This window comes from Dermacentor variabilis, chromosome 7 (assembly GCF_050947875.1).
Source record: "Dermacentor variabilis isolate Ectoservices chromosome 7, ASM5094787v1, whole genome shotgun sequence".
Lineage (NCBI taxonomy): Eukaryota > Metazoa > Arthropoda > Arachnida > Ixodida > Ixodidae > Dermacentor > Dermacentor variabilis.
In genome coordinates this window covers 140,318,501-140,339,958 of record NC_134574.1, presented here as the reverse complement: position 1 = coordinate 140,339,958, position 21,458 = coordinate 140,318,501, and the positions used below count along the sequence as shown (strand labels likewise).

Sequence of the window (21,458 nt, the reverse complement as noted above, 5' to 3'; positions counted from 1 at the left end):
TCTCCGTATGGAGCCCGTATAAACAATGTGAAATTAATTGTATTGAGTCGGTGCAGAGGAAGGCTATTCGTTTTGTTTACCGTCGCTTCGACCAAGACATTTCACCGTCAGCTGCTCTTGCGGAATGAATCCTCCAGTTTCTTTCTAGACGGCGGCACATAGAATCTCTGAAGATTTTCTATTCGTATAAGAACCCTCTTTGTCACCTATCAGATCCCTCCATTTTAATGTCTGCTTGCCCGACTGCAACCAGAACTTATCATGCCTCTAATATCAGACCACTCCATCCACGCACTAACACTTTCAGATACAGTTTTTTCCCCTGCATGATTGAACAGTGGAATTTGTTACCTGCCGAAGCTCGTTTGTTACCCATTTCTCAATTTTTAAATGCTATTGCTGATGTATAGTTCCTTCACATATTTATATTTTATGTTCTTGTTTCTGCATATCGTAATCAGTTTTCCAGGCATGTACAGGCGCCCAAATCTTTAACTGGCGCGCGCGAGAGGCGACTTTTCCGTGCGTCAGCGCCGTATGACGGGGCGCGGCTGCAAAGAGTCTGAGGCTAAGTGCATACGGACAAAGCGCGCTCAGCTGGGCCCATCGTCTGCTAAGCTGTTTCCAGCCTCGCCCCGTCATACGGCGCTGACACACGGAAAAGTCGCCGCTCGCGCACGCCAGTTAAAGATTTGGGCGCCTGTACACCCACTCCTGCCATAGCCCTAACGGGCTGCAGTATGTACAAATAAATAAATAAATAAATAAAATAAATTTGCCTGAGCAATTTCAACAATACGCAGCCAAATTCGAGCCTGCTGCATTCCTGGTCGCACCTTGGTACTCCTTAAGGTGGATGTTAAGGCAGTGTCCGGTCTGCCCAAAGTACTTCTTGCTGCACGAAAGATTAATAACGTAGACCACACCCACCGACCATGCCACAAGCTGCCCCATGTGTTTGACGCGGCACGCGGTCTTGGACGCCTGTTTAGGTCTATTGACGCAATTGCATATTTTGTCTAACGAGTTTTTAGCTGAAAAGATAATTTGAACACCATATTTCATGGCTGTCTTTTTTAACGCATGCCCCATTTGATGCACATAAGGGACGGCTGCACACTTTTACCGCTTTGATCCGTTACTGAAGTGCTCCCCCTTTTTTCTATTTTCTTCACCAGCCCTTCATATAGTGATACGACGATAGATATTGGAAAACTGGCCTTTTCTAGCTGATTACATGCAAGAGCGTGATCAATGTGCTGTATGATCACATTGAACCATTGTGACACATATATACCAACATAAACTACAGAGCACATAAGATGTTCAGAGTTCAACTTCTGGAATTTCGTGCAACGGACACATATACATCCCCATCAAAGCTGGTGTCGGTACTTTTGATGCAATGATTTTCACTTGGGGACATATTCTCGGATGAACACATATGGCGATACTACTGCCTTTGCATGACGCATTCCTCGACCAGCCAGTAAGCACTGGATAGCACAATGATATTGTTGAAAGCTATCGTCAGAGTTTGAATCCCTTGTTCAGAGTAGATCTGCCTAAGATTTTATTGCAATATAGGAGTCAGGTACCATCGAAGTTTCATAATAAAATGCTACATGTTTGTTTGAGCACGCAATAAAATAATCTGGCAATGTGATTATAGCACATTGGAGACACTTCAAACAAGGACGAGTTGGCAAAGTTTATTGCAAGCAGTTTGATCAGTGCCAATTTATGTATGCACTTTGTCACATCCTAATAATATTGCTTGCATGCGAGATATCAGTCAGAGGTAGTAATGGGCGAACTTGAACCTGCATATTTTCTGAATAGCCAAGTGTGTCAACCACAATACTGTCAAATACAAATTTGCTAAGAGCATGTTAGTGCCTGTTTATGTCCAATTGTAGAAGGCAGGAATGAGATTGGCCATGCATGCCTACATATAAAAATAAAAAGCAGAACCACAAGACAGTCTAAATAGCTTGGTGAACAGATAGCCAAAATAGCAGTCAAAATACATCGCACTTTGTCACAAATAAATAAAAAAAATATTGTAATTAAATAACAATCCCTAAAATGTCATGTGATCAATTGTGGTCATGATCACAGTTACTGCTGTGAAAAATTATTTGCACTAAGTGTTTCACAACTTGCTGAGAGAGCTTGACCTAGTAAAAAATCCTCATATGTGCACAGCAGTGGCAAAAAACGAGATGAGCGTCGCATCTTGGCGACCATTATCTGCCTACATACTACATAAAACTGAATTTGAATTTAAAGGAGAAATTACAACGCAGTTCGTGTCCAATGATAGTTAAGCGCACTGCCTTGCCATGCGTTGAAAGCTGACCTCCAAGCAACCAAAATGTAAGTGACCCTACACTGAAGCAGGGTCTTTAAATGACGAACGTGTATCACATCCTGGCATTCGCGGACGCAGTCACCAAATGAAAAACACCTTTGCAAATCGCAATAACGACGAATGTCACACACGCGCGCACACAGACAGAATGCGAGCAGTTTCCGAAAGCACTCGCGAAAGACTGTACGGACGTTCCTACGCGTTCGACGCATATCAGAAGCGCGCGCGCTCGCACGCACACACACACACACAGACACGCACAAAAGGCGAGCAGTTTCCGAAAGCACTCGCCAAAGACGATACGGATGTTTTTACAAGAAAGCAAATCCCGCTGGCGTGGCACCATTTCCCGATGCACAAACAGCACCACTCATTAACAGTACACATCCGTAGAACTGCGCACAACAAGCCGGAACTAAGCGCACACCATTCGACGCCAAATCCATCGTCGATTACGCCGCTGAGAAACACGAACACCTTCAAACATTCACAAACCAAACGACGATGTGCTGCGAACTTCACACAGATTTTACGGCCCTGTCCTGTTGATAGGGCTGCTCCACAGACTGTCCTCGCTGTTGAAAGCAATGTCAGCAAGTTGTTGAAAAAGGCCGCCTAAAACACGCAAAAACATAGAATTAATACGCCTCTACTACCCACGCTACCCATGCGATCACGGTTACCGGAACCACAGACGGCGAAGTAAACAAAAGACGTCATTTCCCCTCACTTCGGACCGAGACGTTCTCAGTTGCACGACTCTTCCTTTCGAGCAGGGCACAACTTGTTCCTGGGACTGTGAGGGCGCTGCGGTCGAGCTCGGCACCAAGTGAGCGGCGCTGCTCTCTGCTGACATGTGCACGTTAGTTGCGGGTGTTTGCGCTTATTGTGCTGTAGCCGATTTTATTTTCTCACTGCGTGTGCCTTGTCACTGTCCTCATGCACGTGGCTGGCGGTCGAGGAGTTTTGCATCCGGTGCAAGTTTTGCGCTCACGGAGACGCCAGTACCGGCGAAGTGTGGGTCACCGAGCGTTAAGAGGAAGCTTTAGCTCGGGCCCAACTCCGACGCGGCCTATTCAAATACGTGTAAAACGCAAAAACGTTTTTATGAGATAACCCCTGGACCGATTTTGATGAAATTTGTTGCATTTGAAGAGAAAGTTAAATTCTAGTGACTGTTGGAAGCGGAATTTCGATTTAAGGCTTGAATTTTCTTAAAACGATTTTCAAATATTTGACCGTTTGAAAAAAATAGAAGCACGAAGTTAACAAATTCATAGCTCTGCATCAAAAATTGATATCGCGGTTCTGTAAACGGCATCCATTAGATCATTCAAAGCGGACAAATTCAATATGTCATTTTACATCTTACATGAATTTGTTACGTTGGTTACAACGGCTTTGCAAAAGTTGTATTCCTCTATAATTCAATTTTTTTTATATTCATGTGTAACATATCAATTTTGTCGCTTTGGATGTACTACTAGATGCAATTCACAGAATTGTATTATCATTTTTAGCGGTTGAGTTACAGAGTTGTAAACTTCATAGTTTCGTTTTTTGAAAATTTTCGATTCTCGCTAACTTTTAATAAAAAATTGACAACCTAACGCAAAAATTCGAAACCAACAGTCACTAGATTTTAAGTTTTTCTTTTAAATGCAACAAACCTCGTCAAATTTGGTGCAGTGGTTGCCGAAAAAAACGAATTCACCTTTTACATGTATTTAGATAGGAGCACTCGAGCTAAAGCTTCCTCTTAACATTGCGTGCGCACTTTGGTTTGTAGGCTCACTTCTCTTTCATCTCATTCCTTTCTTCGGACGTGCACCCCCAGGTATGGTGTCTGTAGAATATTATACTTCAGCTTAAACAACAACAGAAAGAAATAACGGCTGCTTTATTCAGCGAGCACCATGTAAATGCCGAGTGCCGCGACAAGCAGCCAAAACCGTGCCAGGCTATTAGCCCCGAGAATTAGGAGTGGCGCCCACTCGCGAGTGACGTCACGGCCAGGACGCCGCTCGCTCCGGCTCGCTCGGCCGCCGCGCACGCTCGTTCCCTTCGTGTATGCTTAGGGTATGGGTGGCTCGAGCCGTACGTATTGAAGAATACGTCGGCTTCTTGCAGCTGCCATACCTTAACCACAGTTTCTTCTTCAAAAGCGTGTGAGACGAGAAACTTTGCGGCTTGGATATCGCAAGCTAAGTAGCGTTAAAGGGGTCTACTAGGTTCTGCAATGTATATATGCGCCGTGTCTATCGGTAAATTTTGACTAAAAAAAGAATATCTGCAAATTCAACGCGCGAAGTTGTGTATGATGCTTCGCTAAACACTTAACATTCCTTAACATAGTACGACGTAGGTATCCAAGCTGTTTTAGGGCCTTTGAACATGTTTGGTCAATGTGTGTAGTCCATGAGAGATTGTGAGTAAATGTTACGCCAAGGTATTTGTATTGTCGAACTCTGGTTAAAGGAGACCCATTCAATGAATATGTCGCAATTACAGGTGCTGCTCTTTTCGTGAAGGACAAAACAACCGTTTTTTTTAAAATTAATGTTCATTTTCCATTTTTCACACCAAGCACTGAAAGAGATAAAGGAATCGTTTAATCGCTGAAAACTATTCGGGGAATCAATCACATCGTATAAGACGCAATCGTCAGCATAAAGACGAATATTAGAGGAAACATGTTTTGGGAGGTCATTGACATAAATTAAAAACAATAAAGGACCCAGGACGGATCCTTGAGGAACCCCGGAGCCTACTTCAAGTATGGATGACCTTGCAGAACTGAAGTCGACGTATTGGGACCGGTTAGAAAGGAAACTAGCGATCCAATTGACCAGATGGGAATTTTTTAGTATTGCATTTAATTTTTGCAAGAGGTGAGAATGAAGCAATGAATCGAAAGCTTTAGAAAAATCAATGAAGATAGCATCAATCTGTTTACCGTGATCGAACTGATAAGCGATGTCATGGGTGAAGTCTGTTAACTGCGTGATAGTACTGAAACCACGTCTAAAGCCGTGCTGAAAATTAGTTAGAATGGTGTTGGACTCCAGGAAATCTATTATGTGTTTTCAAATAATATGTTCCAGCATTTTGCACGATTGGGAAGTTAAAGAAATGGGCCTGTAATTCGTTATGTCTGTCTTCCTGCCTGTTTTATACAAGGGTATTACTCTTGCAAGTTTCCACGATGAAGGAACGATTCCTGTATCTAGAGACTTATTGAATATAATTTCAATATAGCGTGATGTCCATTGTGAATAGCGAAGTAAAAAGGAATTAGGAATACCGTCGAAGCCACTAGACTTTTTTGTGTCTAAATTTAGAATCAAATTAAGAACGCCATTAACATCAATGGAAATGTCGGAAATAGAAAAATCTGAATCATTATCAAAAGCAGGGCAGACATGAGAATCATTTGCGTACACCGAATGGAAATATTCATTGAATGCATTGGAGATGCGTGCAGGATCATTTATAGTTTCATCATTGATAGTGAATGAAGATGAAGCTTCAGTAGTAGGCATGACAGAACGCCAGAACTTCCGAGGATTATTTCTTAGTAAACCTGGCAGCTCCATATGAAAGAAAAAATCTTTGGCCGTATTCATTTTCAAATTTAGTTCCTCTTTGGCAGAGGTGAATCTAGCAATTGCATCAGGGTCATTACTACGTTTTGAGCGTCTCAGTCTTCTAACGCGGCGTGATAACTGCAAGATTTCTCTAGTCATCCAAGGGAGGGCACGATTTTTTTTCTTAGTTTTTAACGGAACAAAGCGTTGAATACACAGCTTTATAATGTTTTCAAATTGCCGAACTAATGTATTCACGTCACAGTCTTTACTAAGTGTGCAAAACGATTCAAAACGTTCTGATAAGACATCAAGAATAGACGTGTCGTCAGAGCGATTAAAGTCGAAAAAAGTTTGAATTTCGGCACGTGGTTTACAAACTGTGCAGTTTAGCGATATGAACACTGCCCTGTGATCTGAAATGCCGTCAGTAATTTCACACTCAGACAGCTTATCAACAAGGTCTGAACTAATGAACACCAGGTCAAGAAGTGTGTTTTGTCTTGTTGCGCCATTGACTACTTGTGTAAGCCCAAAAGATAAAGAAAAGTTAATTAGTTCGCTACCTAAACAACTGTGATGCGATAGTGAGGGCCAGTGAATATCAGGTATGTTAAAGTCTCCCATTAGAATTAAGCTAGATGCATGAAAACTGTGCGTGTTGATGTAATCAGCAAGAAGAAAAATGTTATCAGGTGAGGAGGCAGGTGGATGGTAGAAAACAGAGACTATGATTGTTTTTTTGCCTAGGTATAATTTAGACCAAACAGACTCAAGATCTGCTGGAGGACAGACAACTGAAAACTTTAAATCCGATTTTAAAAAAATGGCGACACCGCCTCCCCTACCAGTTTTCCGGTCTGATCGGACAGCTACATAGCCGGGTGGAGTGATTTCAAAGTCATATATGTGATCTTGAAGCCATGTTTCAGTGACACCAATGAAATGAGGGGAATAGGAGGCTACCAAGGAAGGAATAGCGGGAACTTATTTACTAGACTTCTTGCATTCAAATTCAAGAAAGTAAGCTTGCAAGAGTCGCGAATTTGTCAAGGTGAAGATGACGTGGCCGGGAGAGTGTTGTCAGAAAGGCTCAAATTATTCACTACGGCGTTTACAGCGAGACCTGAATCGTCAACTAGGGCATTAGCTGCATCATTCCACCTGTAGCGGACACCATTTATAAAGACATGGTCATAACGCAACCTCACCACAGAGCCATGGTCACGAAAAGAAGAGGTTGCTGCCCATAGCTTTTTGCGAATGGCACGTACATTAGCCGAGTAATCTTCAGTTATGTAAAATTTTGTTCCTTTCAGCTTTGAGACAAATGTCATTATTTCTACTTTGTTCCGGAAGTCTAGTACTCGTAATATAACTGGGCGCGATCTACCTTCACGTTTGGTGCCAATTCTGTGACAACGTTCGATGGGCGGGCATTCAATTTGAAGTTTCTCTGTGAAAAATTGGTGTACATTAGACAAAAGCGTATCTGTGTTTTCGGCATTGTGTTCACCAAGTCCATGCAAAATTATATTGTTGAGTCTCGAGCGATTTTCAAGGTCATCATTTTTTTTAATTAGTTCCGAAACAGCCTGAGATAAAGAGCCTACGTCATAACCAGAATGGTCATATGAGACTTTAGGATCAGCGCTAGTTTTTTCGAGAGCGGCCACACGGGATTCCAGAGCGTCAAAACGCTTGTTCACAGTTTGCTGAAAAACCTTGATGTCAGCGATGTCTCGAGCGATCGTTTTTTGCCCAGCCAATAGTTCTGTCAGCATTCCGGAAATATTGTTCAAGTCATTATCAGGTTCAGCAGATGAACACGAAGTTTCGTCTGAATTACCGGTGTTACGAATCGTCTTTCTCGGGGGACCGGGATTTAATTATATATATATAATGACGAAATAGAGTACGACATACGTTCAACAAGCACACTATATTTGACTGACGTTTCGGCTGGTGGACCAGCCTTTGCCAAAGTCACGTTGACAAAGGCTGGCGCGCCAGCCAAAACGTCAGTCAAATACACTGTGCTTGTTCAATGTACCTCGTACTCTTTTTCTTCAATTGATTACCGGGGCCAGCGTGAACTACTCAGCCATATATATATATATATATATACCTCAATGTGCCCTCTTGGATGAACGAGGTTTTCCCAATATGTTCTACATCTTCCTTCTATCGTCATCGTCACCCATCATGCACCTCTTTCTTCCCTCTTTCTTTCCCTCTTCCCCTTCCCCCAATGCCGAGTAGATGGCTAGAGGAATATACCTCAGGCCGACTTTTCGGCATTTCGTGTCATTAAACTTCTTTCTCTCTTCTCTCTCCCAATAGAGCTGAACATGTCACAGCCAATAACTTTTCATGGTTTTCGTGTGTATTTCCATCGAATAACACGCTTTACCCTTTTGCAGAAAATTTGAAAGCATTCTTTGCGTGAACATTGTGCTGTGTATTCCCACCCTGTAACAGCCCGGCAGGGCTAACAGTGTTGAAAACAAAAAAGAGATAAGTAAATAAATGTCATCAATTGCATCCGGAGTGCCACGGGCATCTATCTGTCTTGGGGCCTTTGCTCTTCTTGATTGATGTTAATAATCTGCCCAGTGTATAACACCACAATCAATAATTCTGTTTGCAGATCATTATGTAATATACGAGGTGTGACACAAAAAAACGAGACTGTTACAATAAATTATTGTACTTACAGAAGCAGTTCTCTGTGACATTATCACCTTCAAAGTAGCCCCCTTCAGCACTGACGCACTTCCGCATTCAGTGCGGCCATTGCTGGTAACAGTTCTGAAATGAGGCTTTTGGAAGGCCCTTTAGGAGATTCTTCGTTTTTGCGTGAACCTCTTCAACTGAGGTAAAATGGTTTCCCTTTAAACAAGATTTATCTTTAGGAAATAAAAAAAGCTCGCATGGAGCCAAATCAGGTGAATAAGGAGGATGCCCCATCACAGTAATGTTTTTACTGGTCAGAAACTGCGTGACATATAGGGCCGTGTGAGCGGGTGCATTGTCCTGATGCAAGAGCCATCCATCACTCCACAAATGTGACCCCTTTTTTCTAATTTTTTCACGAAGTTTGTTTAGTACTTCAGTGTAGTAGTGTTGAATAACAGTCTGACCTCTGGAAACCGGCTCAATCATTGAATTCCATTAATATCAAAGGAGAAGATTAACATTGCCTTGAATTTTGATATTGACTTCTTTATATTTTCACATGCCTTGCAATTTTTAGACACTGTTTCCACATCAATCACCTTTCCTGTGACTACTGATATCAGAGAGACACAACCATTCAAAGAGTTCCCACGCTTTTCCAAAGAGCCGTCCCCCGATACGCCACACTCGTTACTGCCGACAACCTGGAGCACTTCTGCAGCAGCATCCATCACTGACTTAGACGCGACAATTTTCCCGGCATCAAAGTGCTCGCAAGAAACCTTGTCATAGGCGGAATGACAAAGTGGCAGTGGTCTATTCATACCCTTCGAAAATGTCAAAGTACCAGTAGTTCCTTTCCCCAGCTGGCGGATAGCGCAGATAAGCAGAACGTTGTTTTCAGCTGCATTTGCTGTTTCTTTTTTGGTCAGGAAAACAAATGTTCGTGGGAACATGCACTACATAACACGGCGTATGCAAAACATACCCCTTGGCGCGAACGCTCCTCAAGCTTCAGTGAAATGTTTTTGCATTCCGGGCACGCCAGCGACGACAAAACTGAGAAAAGAATTTCGACATCTACAATCCTCTTCCCCTGTACCACAACACTTCCGGTGGCACTTAAAAGTTTTCCTGCAGCTGGCCCAGTTTCACTTCACTTGTGGAAACAGCAACATTCACTTCACACTTCATAGAGTAGTTCGTCGTGCACCGATTGCCGTAGAACTTGCGTTTCGGCATTTGTTTCACTCGTAACTTAGCCACAACTTGTTGTGTGATGTAAGACAACAATGTAGGTCACTGAAGTGATGAAACAATAGCTTTAAATGGCAGTACAACGCGTCGCTGCAGTGTAAACACGATGTCACGTTGTGCGACCCGCATGGCAATGTGTTCAATTTGAATAAAGAAATGATTACGATCACCATTGCTCAATCCTATCAACCTTTAGAATACGTCGTCACAAATTCATTAAAAAGTATCCTGCATATTTGTGCACAAACGTAAGTTCCTTTTAAAATTTTAAATGTAGGTTTCATTTTCACAAAATGTAACTTTTAGGTTTAGAGAGGTCTGCCGGCACTTGCAGAAACATCATAGCTTTCGACAGAACCAGGTAAAGAGATAATTTTTGCAGCAGTGCAATTCTGAATGCCTGTAGATTCTTAATATAATAAAAAAACTAAATTCGCTGTTTTTGAACAAAAACGTGCTTTCCAAAAGTGGCAACATACTTTATCGCTAACAAATACCTTATCCTTCCCATATATAACGATCTGTCATGGGATATGCATGTTAATGCTAATCGCATGTTAGGATATCTTGATCGTAATTTTTCTACTGTTCCGACGTCTACAAAACTAGCACTCTACAAAACCTTAGTTTGCTCAAAACTACAATTCGCATCTGCTGTACAAGCTCGCGCTTACATTCAGTGGAGACATGAGTAAAAAAAAAACTTCGGCAGCCTATGAATACAACCACGTGCACATTCAGCGGCGTCCATAAGGAAGCAAAGCTGCAGCGAGCACGATGTAGGGGTGTGGTTTTAGTGTTAGCATAGAGCACACGAGGGATCACAGCTGCCAGCGGAGTGTTGCCTTTGTTCTTTGTTTAAGTTACTGCAACTCCTGTGGGATCAAGGAGACTAAGTACACCTCTACCTGCTTATATGATACCCGTATGGTATGCTCCACTGACCTACAAGTTCTGTGAAGTGCATTTGATTGTATTCTTCTTTAAAAACTGTTTTATACAAAGTTCACGCGTGTGTGAAAAAATAAAAGATAAATCACAAATTATGTTACATCAACATCAGATAAGGGCGACAAGAATCTAACCACGCAAGTGATCTTTTTTTTAATATGTGAATAGCCATCGTTCTTTGGCTCTTTTACCCGTGTTTGCGGTGGTCGGCTGCTGATGGTCGGTTGTCAAACCTTTGCAGCCAAAAGGTGCTGATGCAATGGCCATGTGCTCTCACACGACAGTTGTGATACCCAACTAGTATAGCTCGGTGAGGCGTGCACTGCACTGCGACAGCTCCGAGTGCCTGAACAATTCAAAATTTTGGTGTAGTGCTCATGAATGACTGCCCTCATCAACTTCTAATTAAAGGAAATACCTAGCAAGAATCACTCGGCTATTCGCTCCCATTGACGCTCACTATTATTGTACGCAGACTTATTCCTTTCTCTATCTAAGATTTATATTTCGAGAAAGTAAAGAGAGTCTTTGCAAACAAGTAGCTATGAAAACGGAAATGGAAAAATAGGCCTTCACTTACCTGCCACCATCCAAAATTTGTAGTTCTCCCAAGACAAGGCGAACCTGGAAACATATTCCTTGAACGAACCTGTGCTGATCAGGAAAATTGCCGCAGGTAGTGTAGCCAGCCTTACGAAGGTGGAGGCGGCCCTTGCTGCGCCCTGATGTAACAGAAAACAGCCGGTACATTTTACGAATGTGTCAGTGTCACATCATAAGGAATTATAGTTTATAAACAGCTTCTGTATATATATATATATATATATATATATATATATATATATATATATATATATATATATATATATATACCGGGTGTCCGAACTATTATGTACACAGATTTAAAAATTTGCAAATGTCACACAGCTGGACAGAACCAAAGTATTGTTGTCCGCCGTCACTTGGAGATACTCATATTATTTTCTTGCATTCCACCTAACTACACATTTGGAGGTCTCTAATTATTCAACTTCCCAAAAGTTATAGTTAGATTAAAAATGTCAATGACAGAATTGTGGAGCAACATGATCTCCTGATACAGCTTTCTGTTGCTCAATACGTGCTACATGAAAGTTTTTGCAAATGTCAAAGTAACCCGCAAATAAACGCAATATTGGTGCATTACTGGCTGCTCGAGCAAGCGGCTGGCTTGGTTAATTAAGTATTCGACGTGATCATTCCACAATAATTTACATTTTATATGCGTGCCTCAGTACTTACATTAACTTCTAAAGCAACTTTATTCAGGTGGTACACAGGAAGGTTATCGTTAGACCGGGATGCTCTCATAAATTTATACTTGTTAACCTTAAGTTCCATTCACCACAATCGGCACCAATTGCTATCGTTATGACGCTCCGCCTAAAGCAGGGTAATTTCGTGCTCGTTAGGTATTTATCTCAAGATGAGACATTCATCTCCAAATAAGTGAACGTCATAAGTAATCGCTGAAGGTAAGGGACCAACATAGATACCGAATAAGAAAGATCCCAGGACGGAGCCTTGTGCCACACAAGATTGAAAGTCGCTATGCGGTGAATTATGACCATTAGCTGTCACGAACTGGGAATGGTTAACGAGAAGTGACTCTATCCATTTTAGAACACTATGATCAATGTTTAACTTGCTTAATTTATAAAGCAAGTGTATACGGCACACTTTGTCAAAGGCTTTCGAAAAGTCTATGCAGATGAAATCGGCAAAAGAAGACTGGTCTAATATTTGGTGCAGTCTTTGAGTAAACGTTAATACTTGCGATTCGTATGAGAATGATTTTTATATCAGGGTTGTGATGGCGAAAAAATGAATTCGACGCAAGAAAATCCGCAAGGTTAGTGAAGATTTGTTCTAGTAGTTTGAAGCAGGTACCGTTTCATGATAATTGGTAGGTGATGATTTGCCGCCGGATTTGTGCAAAAGAATAATTGTCCCTCTTTCATTCTAACAGAACTGTATGTGTGTTCAGCGATTGTTGGAATACTTTAGTTAATATAATGAAATTACAAGAGCAGGTGTTTTTCAGAAAATTATCACTCATGTTACCAAAGCCAGGTGACGAATGTATCTTCATTGAATCTATTAGTCAAATACCACTGGGAGCTTCAGCATTCACTGAAGACAGTTAGGAAGTTAGTCACTCAAGACAGGTAGTTCAATATCTGTAGTGCACGAGAAATTTTTAACAAAGGTATCTTTCAGAAAAGTTGCGCATAAATTTTTGGGAACAGGGTTTCCAGACCAATTGTTAAGAGGGATAGAATTTTTGGAAGGAGGATGTATGACGCGCCAGAATTTTTTTACGTTATTTGTCAACGTAAATGGTAATGTGGTTGATAAGAATGTTTCTTGCGCGCATTTGAGTGTGGCTACATAGGCGCATGATGCTAATGTGTAGGCTTTCTAACATGAGTCAGTGGTTGATTGTATTGCAGAATGATAGTCTTTATTTTTTGTTGGATAGCCGCTTTAAATGATTGTTGTACCTAGGCGCGTGCGGGTTGCAAGGTATAGTACGGGTTGGGATGTGCTTTTTGATGGAGTGATTTACCTCTGTCAAAAATATATTCTCGTTTGACTGCACAGTAAGATGTTCAAAATCACTCAAGAATATCTTAAGAAATGGACTTGGCTCATTTATTGATTCAGAGTTAGCTCTCTTATAGTCTCTAAGGATTCTTTTACTATTTGGAAGTTGCGGAAATGGAGTATTAGAGTGAATATTTAGTATTAGATGGTCGATAATGCTGGATAAGTAATGGATGAAAGAGGCATAATCGGGGCGATTGGTTAAGATGAAATCGAGAATGTTTAGAGCATTGGGGGTGATTTTTGTGCCTTGCGTAGCTAATCGAGTTCAAGAAAATGAAGTAGAAATATCCAAGAATTCTTTTGAATAAAAAAGTAAAATAAGTCAGGTAGATTATTGTTCCAAACTATATTAGGAAACTTAAAGTCGCCAAAAAAGAAAAGAGGTGAAGAAAACTTTGTCATAATAGGAGCGAATCGCGTCATGACACGTAGTGTGTCCGTGGTGCGCCCCCACCTCCACTCTGAGAACTAGCCTAGCTGCAAGTGCGTAATCGTAAACTACATAAAGAACAAGAAAAGCATGCTTTTTAACATGGTTCGTGATATTGAGATGACCAGTCGTTTTCCTCCGTATGGAAATATTTTTCTTCACACATGTCCCCTAATCCATCACAAAATTGCGCACAGATGCTTATAGTGAAAACACGTACCTGAACACACACTGTCTTCAGTGCTGTGGCCTTCGTCGCGATCAGACCACTTGAGCATAACACATAAACACATAACAAACCACCATGGCAAACGGCATAGTTCTCAGCATCCACCAACGGGAGCGCGCAGAGCGCTAAGTCCCCGACAAGGTAATACTTTGATCGTTCGAGCTCATGCAGCTGGCACAACTTGCGAGCACTTCTACTCTTCACGAATTTTTTCAGGTCCCTGGTCACCACTGCCTTCAAAAGTGCGGCCACGACAAGCATGGCGGTCCAAACATAAGCTCCATGTCCAAAGGACAAACATCTCGATATGGTCGGTGGCCCTATCGTGACCTGGGAACGAGAACCAAGAAAAACGTAAATAGTAAAGGAATTAAGAGACTTATTAAATAGAAAACCACGCAAAACATTGGTGTAGAGAGCAAGTTTCATGCGGCAGGTCTGACCAATGCGCCAAAAAGAAAGGCAGTGCAGAAAAATAAATACCATCACCATGTATTTATTACCACGTAATTTACAGAGGTAATAAAGAAAATATTGAATTCTATTCCTGTGCAAATTCGACCAAGTGTTGTAAAACAATACTAACACAACAGTAAGCTTGACATATTCAGGTTGAAGATTGTATTAACACAGCAAGCCGGGCGAGTTGGTGACTGAACACATTCCTATGGGTGTACAGCGCAACCTGGACGAAGGACAAAACGAAGTGCATGATACGAGTGCAGACTGACAATTAGTTTATTTTTTTCAAACAAGTGATTAAATATACAGAGAATGCGATCATGTGTGTGTGTGTGCGTGTGTGTGTTTGTGTTTGTGTGTGTGTGTGTGTGTGTGTGTGTGTGTGTGTGTGTGTGTGTGTGTGTGTGTGTGTGTGTGTGTGTGTGTGTGTGTGTGTGTGTGTGTGTGTGTGTGTGTGTGTGTGTGTGTGTGTGTGTGTGTGTGTGTGTGTGTGTGTGTGTGTGTGCGCGCGCAAGTCGTGAAAGAGTGCCAGCCTATCTTGCCATTCAAAAACTCTGTTTCTTTATTATGCAGAAAGATAGAAGTCAGGCTAACGCATGCGTTTCGGTTGACATGCGTGAAGTAGGCTTCCACAATCTCACGGTTGATTTCATCCCAATTTTTAAAAAGCATTTCAGTTTGTTTAACAAAGATTTTTTTTAACGAATACCGATTTTCAGTCAGAATTCGCCTCGGATGATTCCAGTCGTTCAACATTTACAACTAACGATTGATATGCAATTGATAATATCAACATTAGCCTAGAAGGTGTGGCATAATCGATAATGGGGCGAACAAGAGTTTTATACATTGGAAGTTTTGTTGCTTTCGGAGCCTTTTGCATAGTACGACGTAGGTATCCGTGCTGTTTTAGGGCCTTTGAACATGTTTGGCCAATGTGTGGAGTCCATGAGAGATTGTGAGTAAATGTTACGCCAAGGTATTTGTATTGTCGAACTCTGGTTAAAGGAGACCCATTCAATGAATATGTCGCAATTACAGGTGCTGCTCTTTTCGTGAAGGAGAAAACAACCGTTTTTTTTAAATTAATGTTCATTTTCCATTTTTCACACCAAGCACTGAAAGAGATAAAGGAATCGTTTAATCGCTGAAAACTATTCGGGGAATCAATCACGTCGTATAAGACGCAATCGTCAGCATAAAGACGAATATTAGAGGAAACATGTTTTGGGAGGTCATTGACATAAATTAAAAACAATGAAGGACCTAGGACGGATCCTTGAGGAACCCCGGAGCCTACTTCAAGTATGGATGACCTTGCAGAACTAAAGTCGACGTATTGGGACCGGTTAGAAAGGAAACTAGCGATCCAATTGACCAGATGGGAATTTTTTAGTATTGCATTTAATTTTTGCAAGAGGTGAGAATGAAGCAATGAATCGAAAGCTTTAGAAAAATCAATGAAGATAGCATCAATCTGTTTACCGAGATCCAACTGATAAGCGATGTCATGGGTGAAGTCGGTTAACTGCGTGATAGTACTGAAACCACGTCTAAAGCCGTGCTGAACATTAGTTAGAATGGTGTTGGACTGCAGAAAATCTATTACGTGTTTGTAAATAATATGTTCCAGCATTTTGCACGATTGGGAAGTTAAAGAAATGGGCCTGTAATTCGTTATGTCTGTCTTCCTGCCTGTTTTATACAAGGGTATTACTCTTGCAAGTTTCCACGATGAAGGAACGATTCCTGTATCTAGAGACTTATTGAATATAATTTCAATATAGCGTGATGTCCATTGTGAATAGCGAAGTAAAAAGGAATTAGGAATACCGTCGGAGCCACTAGACTTTTTTGTGTCTAAATTTAGAATCAAATTAAGAACGCCATTAACATCAATGGAAATGTCGGAAATAGAAAAATCTGAATCATTATCAAAAGCAGGGCAGACATGAGAATCATTTGCGTACACCGAATGGAAATATTCATTGAATGCATTGGAGATGCGTGCAGGATCATTTATAGTTTCATCATTGATAGTGAATGAAGATGAAGCTTCAGTAGTAGGCATGACAGAACGCCAGAACTTCCGAGGATTATTTCTTAGTAAACCTGGCAGCTCAATATGAAAGAAAAAATCTTTGGCCGTATTCATTTTCAAATTTAGTTCCTCTTTGGCAGAGGTGAATCTAGCAATTGCATCAGGGTCATTACTACGTTTTGAGCGTCTCAGTCTTCTAACGCGGCGTGATAACTGCAAGATTTCTCTAGTCATCCAAGGGAGGGCACGATTTTTTTTCGTAGTTTTTAACGGAACAAAGCGTTGAATACACAGCTTTATAATGTTTTCAAATTGGCAAACTAATGTATTCACGTCACAGTCTTTACTAAGTGTGCAAAACGATTCAAAACGTTCTGATAAGACATCAAGAATAGATGTGTCGTCAGAGCGATTAAAGTCGAAAAAAGTTTGAATTTCGGCACGTGGTTTACAAACTGTGCAGTTTAGCGATATGAACACTGCCCTGTGATCTGAAATGCCGTCAGTAATTTCACACTCAGACAGCTTATCAACAAGGTCTGAACTAATGAACACCAGGTCAAAAAGTGTGTTTTGTCTTGTTGCGCCATTGACTACTTGTGTAAGCTGAAAAGATAAAGAAAAGTTAATTAGTTCGCTACCTAAACAACTGTGATGCGATAGTGAGGGCCAGTGAATATCTGGTGTGTTAAAGTCTCCCATTAGAATTAAGCTAGATGCATGAAAACTGTGCGTGTTGATGTAATCAGCGAGAAGAAAAATGTTATCAGGTGAGGAGGCAGGTGGATGGTAGAAAACAGAGACTATGATTGTTTTTTTGCCTAGGTATAATTTACACCAAACAGACTCAAGATCTGCTGGAGGACAGATAACTGAAAACTTTAAATCCGATTTTAAAAAAATGGCGACACCGCCTCCCCTACCAGTTTTGCGGTCTGATCGGACAGCTACATAGCCGGGTGGAGTGATTTCAGAGTCATATATGTGATCTTGAAGCCATGTTTCAGTGACACCAATGAAATGAGGGGAATAGGAGGCTACCAAGGAAAGAAATAGCGGGAACTTATTTACTAGACTTCTTGCATTCAAATTCAAGAAAGTAAGCTTGTAAGAGTCGCGAATTTGTCAAGGTGAAGATGACGTGGCCGGGAGAGTGTTGTCAGAAAGGCTCGAATTATTCACTACGGCGTTTACAGCGAGACCTGAATCGTCAACTAGGGCATTAGCTGCATCATTCCACCTGTAGCGGACACCATTTATAAAGACATGGTCATAACGCAACCTCACCACAGAGCCATGGTCACGAAAAGAAGAGGTTGCTGCCCATAGCTTTTTGCGAATGGCACGTACATTAGCCGAGTAATCTTCAGTTATGTAAAATTTTGTTCCTTTCAGCTTTGAGACAATTTTCATTATTTCTACTTTGTTCCGAAAGTCTAGTACTCGTAATATAACTGGGCGCGATCTACCTTCACGTTTGGTGCCAATCCTGTGACAACGTTCGATGGGCGGGCATTCAATTTGAAGCTTCTCTGTGAAAAATTGGTGTACATTAGACAAAAGCGTATCTGTGTTTTCGGCATTGTGTTCACCAAGTCCATGCAAAATTATATTGTTGCGTCTTGAGCGATTTTCAAGGTCATCATTTTTTTAATTAGTTCCGAAACAGCCTGAGATAAAGAGCGTATGTCAGAACCAGAATGGTCATATGAGACTTTAGGATCAGCGCTAGTTTTTTCGAGAGCGGCCACACGGGATTCCAGAGCGTCAAAACGCTTGTTAACAGTTTGCTGAAAAACCTTGATGTCAGCGATGTCTCGAGCGATCGTTTTTTGCCCAGCCAATAGTTCTGTCAGCATTCCGGAAATATTGTTCAAGTCATTATCAGGTTCAGCAGATGAACACGAAGTTTCGTCTGAATTACCAGTGTTATGAATCGTCTTTTTCGAAGGACCGGGATTTAATTATATATATATATATATATATATATATATATATATATATATATATATATATATAATAATAATATATAATAATAATATAATATATATATATATATATATATATATATATATACCTCAATGTGCCCTCTTGGATGAACGAGATTTTTCCCAATATGTTCTACATCTTCCTTCTATCGGAAATATTCCGGAAATATTGTTCAAGTCATTATCAGGTTCAGCAGATGAACACGAAGTTTCGTCTGAATTACCGGTGTTACGAATTGTCTTTCTCGGGGGACCGGGATTTAATTTATATATATATATATATAATGACGAAATAGAGTACGACATACGTTCAACAAGCACAGTATATTTGACTGACGTTTCGGCTGGTGGACCAGCCTTTGCCAAAGTCAAAGTCACTTTGACAAAGGCTGGCGCGCCAGCCAAAACGTCAGTCACATACACTGTGCTTGTTCAACGTACCTCGTACTCTTTTTCTTCAATTGATTACCGGGGCCAGCGTCAACTACTCAGCCACACACATATATATATATATATATATATATATATATATATATATATATATATATATATATATACCTCAATGTGCCCTCTTGGATGAACGAGGTTTTCCCAATATGTTCTACATCTTCCTTCTATCGTCATCGTCACCCATCATGCACCTCTTCCCTCTTTCTTTCCCTCTTCCCCTTCCCCCAATGCCGAGTAGATGGCTAGAGGAATATACCTCAGGCCGACCTTTCGGCATTTCGTGTCATTAAACTTCTTTCTCTCTTCTCTCTCCCAATAGAGCTGAACATGTCACAGCCAATAACTTTTCATGGTTTTCGTGTGTATTTCCGTCGAATAAAACGCTTTACCCTTTTGCAGAAAATTTGAAAGCATTCTTTGCGTGAACATTGTGCTGTGTATTCCCACCCTGTAACAGCCCGGCAGGGCTAACAGTGTTGAAAACAAAAAAGAGATAAGTAAATAAATGTCATCAATTGCATCCGGAGTGCCACGGGCATCTATCTGTCTTGGGGCCTTTGCTCTTCTTGATTTATGTTAATAATCTGCCCAGTGTATAACACCACAATCAATAATTCTGGTTGCAGATGATTATGTAATATGCGAGGTGCGACACAAAAAAACGAGACTGTTACAATAAATTATTGTACTTACAGAATCAGTTCTCTGTGACATTATCACCTTCAAAGTAGCCCCCTTCAGCACTGACGCACTTCCGCATACAGTGCGGCCATTGCTGGTAACAGTTCTGAAATGAGGCTTTTGGAAGGCCCTTCAGGAGATTCTTCGTTTTTGCGTGAACCTCTTCAACTTAGGTAAAATGGTTTCCCTTTAAACAAGATTTATCTTTAGGAAATAAAAAAAGCTCGCATGGAGCCAAATCAGGTGAATAAGGAGGATGCCCCATCACAGTAATGTTTTTACTGGTCAGAAACTGCGTGACATATAGGGCCGTGTGAGCGGGTGCATTGTCCTGATGCAAGAGCCATCCATCACTCCACAAATGTGACCCCTTTTTTCTAATTTTTTCACGAAGTTTGTTTAGTACTTCAGTGTAGTAGTGTTGAATAACAGTCTGACCTCTGGGAACCGGCTCAATCATTGAATTCCATTAATATCAAAGGAGATGATTAACATTGCCTTGAATTTTGATATTCACTTCTTTATATTTTCACATGCCTTGCAATTTTTAGACATTGTTTCCACATCAATCACCTTTCCTGTGACTACTGATATCAGAGAGACACAACCATTCAAAGAGTTCCCACGCTTTTCCAAAGAGCCGTCCCCCGATACGCCACACTCGTTACTGCCGACAACCTGGAGCACTTCTGCAGCAGCATCCATCACTGACACGACAATTTTCCCGGCATCAAAGTGCTCGCAAGAAACCTTGTCATAGGCGGAATGACAAAGTGGCAGTGGTCTATTCATACCCTTTGAAAATGTCAAAATACCAGTAGTTCCTTTCCCCAGCTGGCGGATAGCGCAGATAAGCAGAACGTTGTTTTCAGCTGCATTTGCTGTTTCTTTTTTGGTCAGGAAAACAAACGTTCGTGGGAACATGCACTACATAACACGGCGTATGCAAAACATACCCCTTGGCGCGAACGCTCCTCAAGCTTCAGTGAAATGTTTTTGCATTCCGGGCACGCCAGCGACGACAAAACTGAGAAAAGAATTTCGACATCTACAATCCTCTTCCCCTGTACCACAACACTTCCGGTGGCACTTAAAAGTTTTCCTGCAGCTGGCCCAGTTTCACTTCACTTGCGGAAACAGCAACATTCACTTCACACTTCATAGAGTAGTTCGTCGTGCACCGATTGCCGTAGAACTTGCGTTTCGGCATTTGTTTCACTCGTAACTTAGCCACAACTTGTTGTGTGATGTAAGACAACAATGTAGGTCACTGAAGTGATGAAACAATAGCTTTAAACGGCAGTACAACGCGTCGCTGCAGTGTAAACACGATGTCACGTCGTGCGACCCGCATGGCAATGTGTTCAATTTGAATAAAGAAATGATTACGATCACCATTGCTCAATCCTATCAACCTTTAGAATACATCGTCACAAATTCATTAAAAAGTATCCTGCATATTTGTGCACAAACGTAAGTTCCTTTTAAAATTTGAAATGTAGATAGATAGATAGATAGATAGATAGTACTTTTATTCGTATCAATTCTCATACACAAAAATCAGGCCTACCAAAGCCTCACCAAGGGCTTGAGTGGCAACGCCTGGCAGACAGCGAATATTAGCAAAACAAAGAATAGAGATATTGCAACAAACTCGACAAGCAAACAAAAAAAGAAAAT

The 21,458-nt window shown here is 41.2% G+C and overlaps 2 protein-coding genes, 1 long non-coding RNA gene and 1 pseudogene across 3 annotated transcripts in view; 1 reads left to right on the top strand and 3 right to left on the bottom strand.

Moving 5' to 3' along the window:
* LOC142588001 (uncharacterized) overlaps positions 1–21,458 on the bottom strand; it is a 117,145-nt gene that overhangs the window by 26,509 nt on the left and 69,178 nt on the right. The window contains exons 7-8 of the mRNA XM_075699419.1: positions 14,148–14,486; positions 11,429–11,570 (exon numbers count right to left, since the gene is read on the bottom strand). Coding sequence (XP_075555534.1) covers positions 11,429–11,570; positions 14,148–14,486 — 481 coding nt within the window. The remainder of the gene's footprint in view (positions 1–11,428; positions 11,571–14,147; positions 14,487–21,458) is intronic.
* LOC142588002 (uncharacterized) overlaps positions 1–21,458 on the top strand; it is a 107,172-nt gene that overhangs the window by 31,963 nt on the left and 53,751 nt on the right. The gene's annotated exons all lie outside the window — the stretch shown is intronic.
* Positions 6,996–7,838, bottom strand: LOC142587175 (uncharacterized). The gene has a single exon (XM_075698060.1). It carries the CDS (start codon positions 7,743–7,745, stop codon positions 7,011–7,013), a length of 735 nt encoding a protein of 244 aa, XP_075554175.1. The 5' UTR covers positions 7,746–7,838; the 3' UTR covers positions 6,996–7,010.
* Positions 17,298–18,564, bottom strand: LOC142587174 (uncharacterized; annotated as a pseudogene).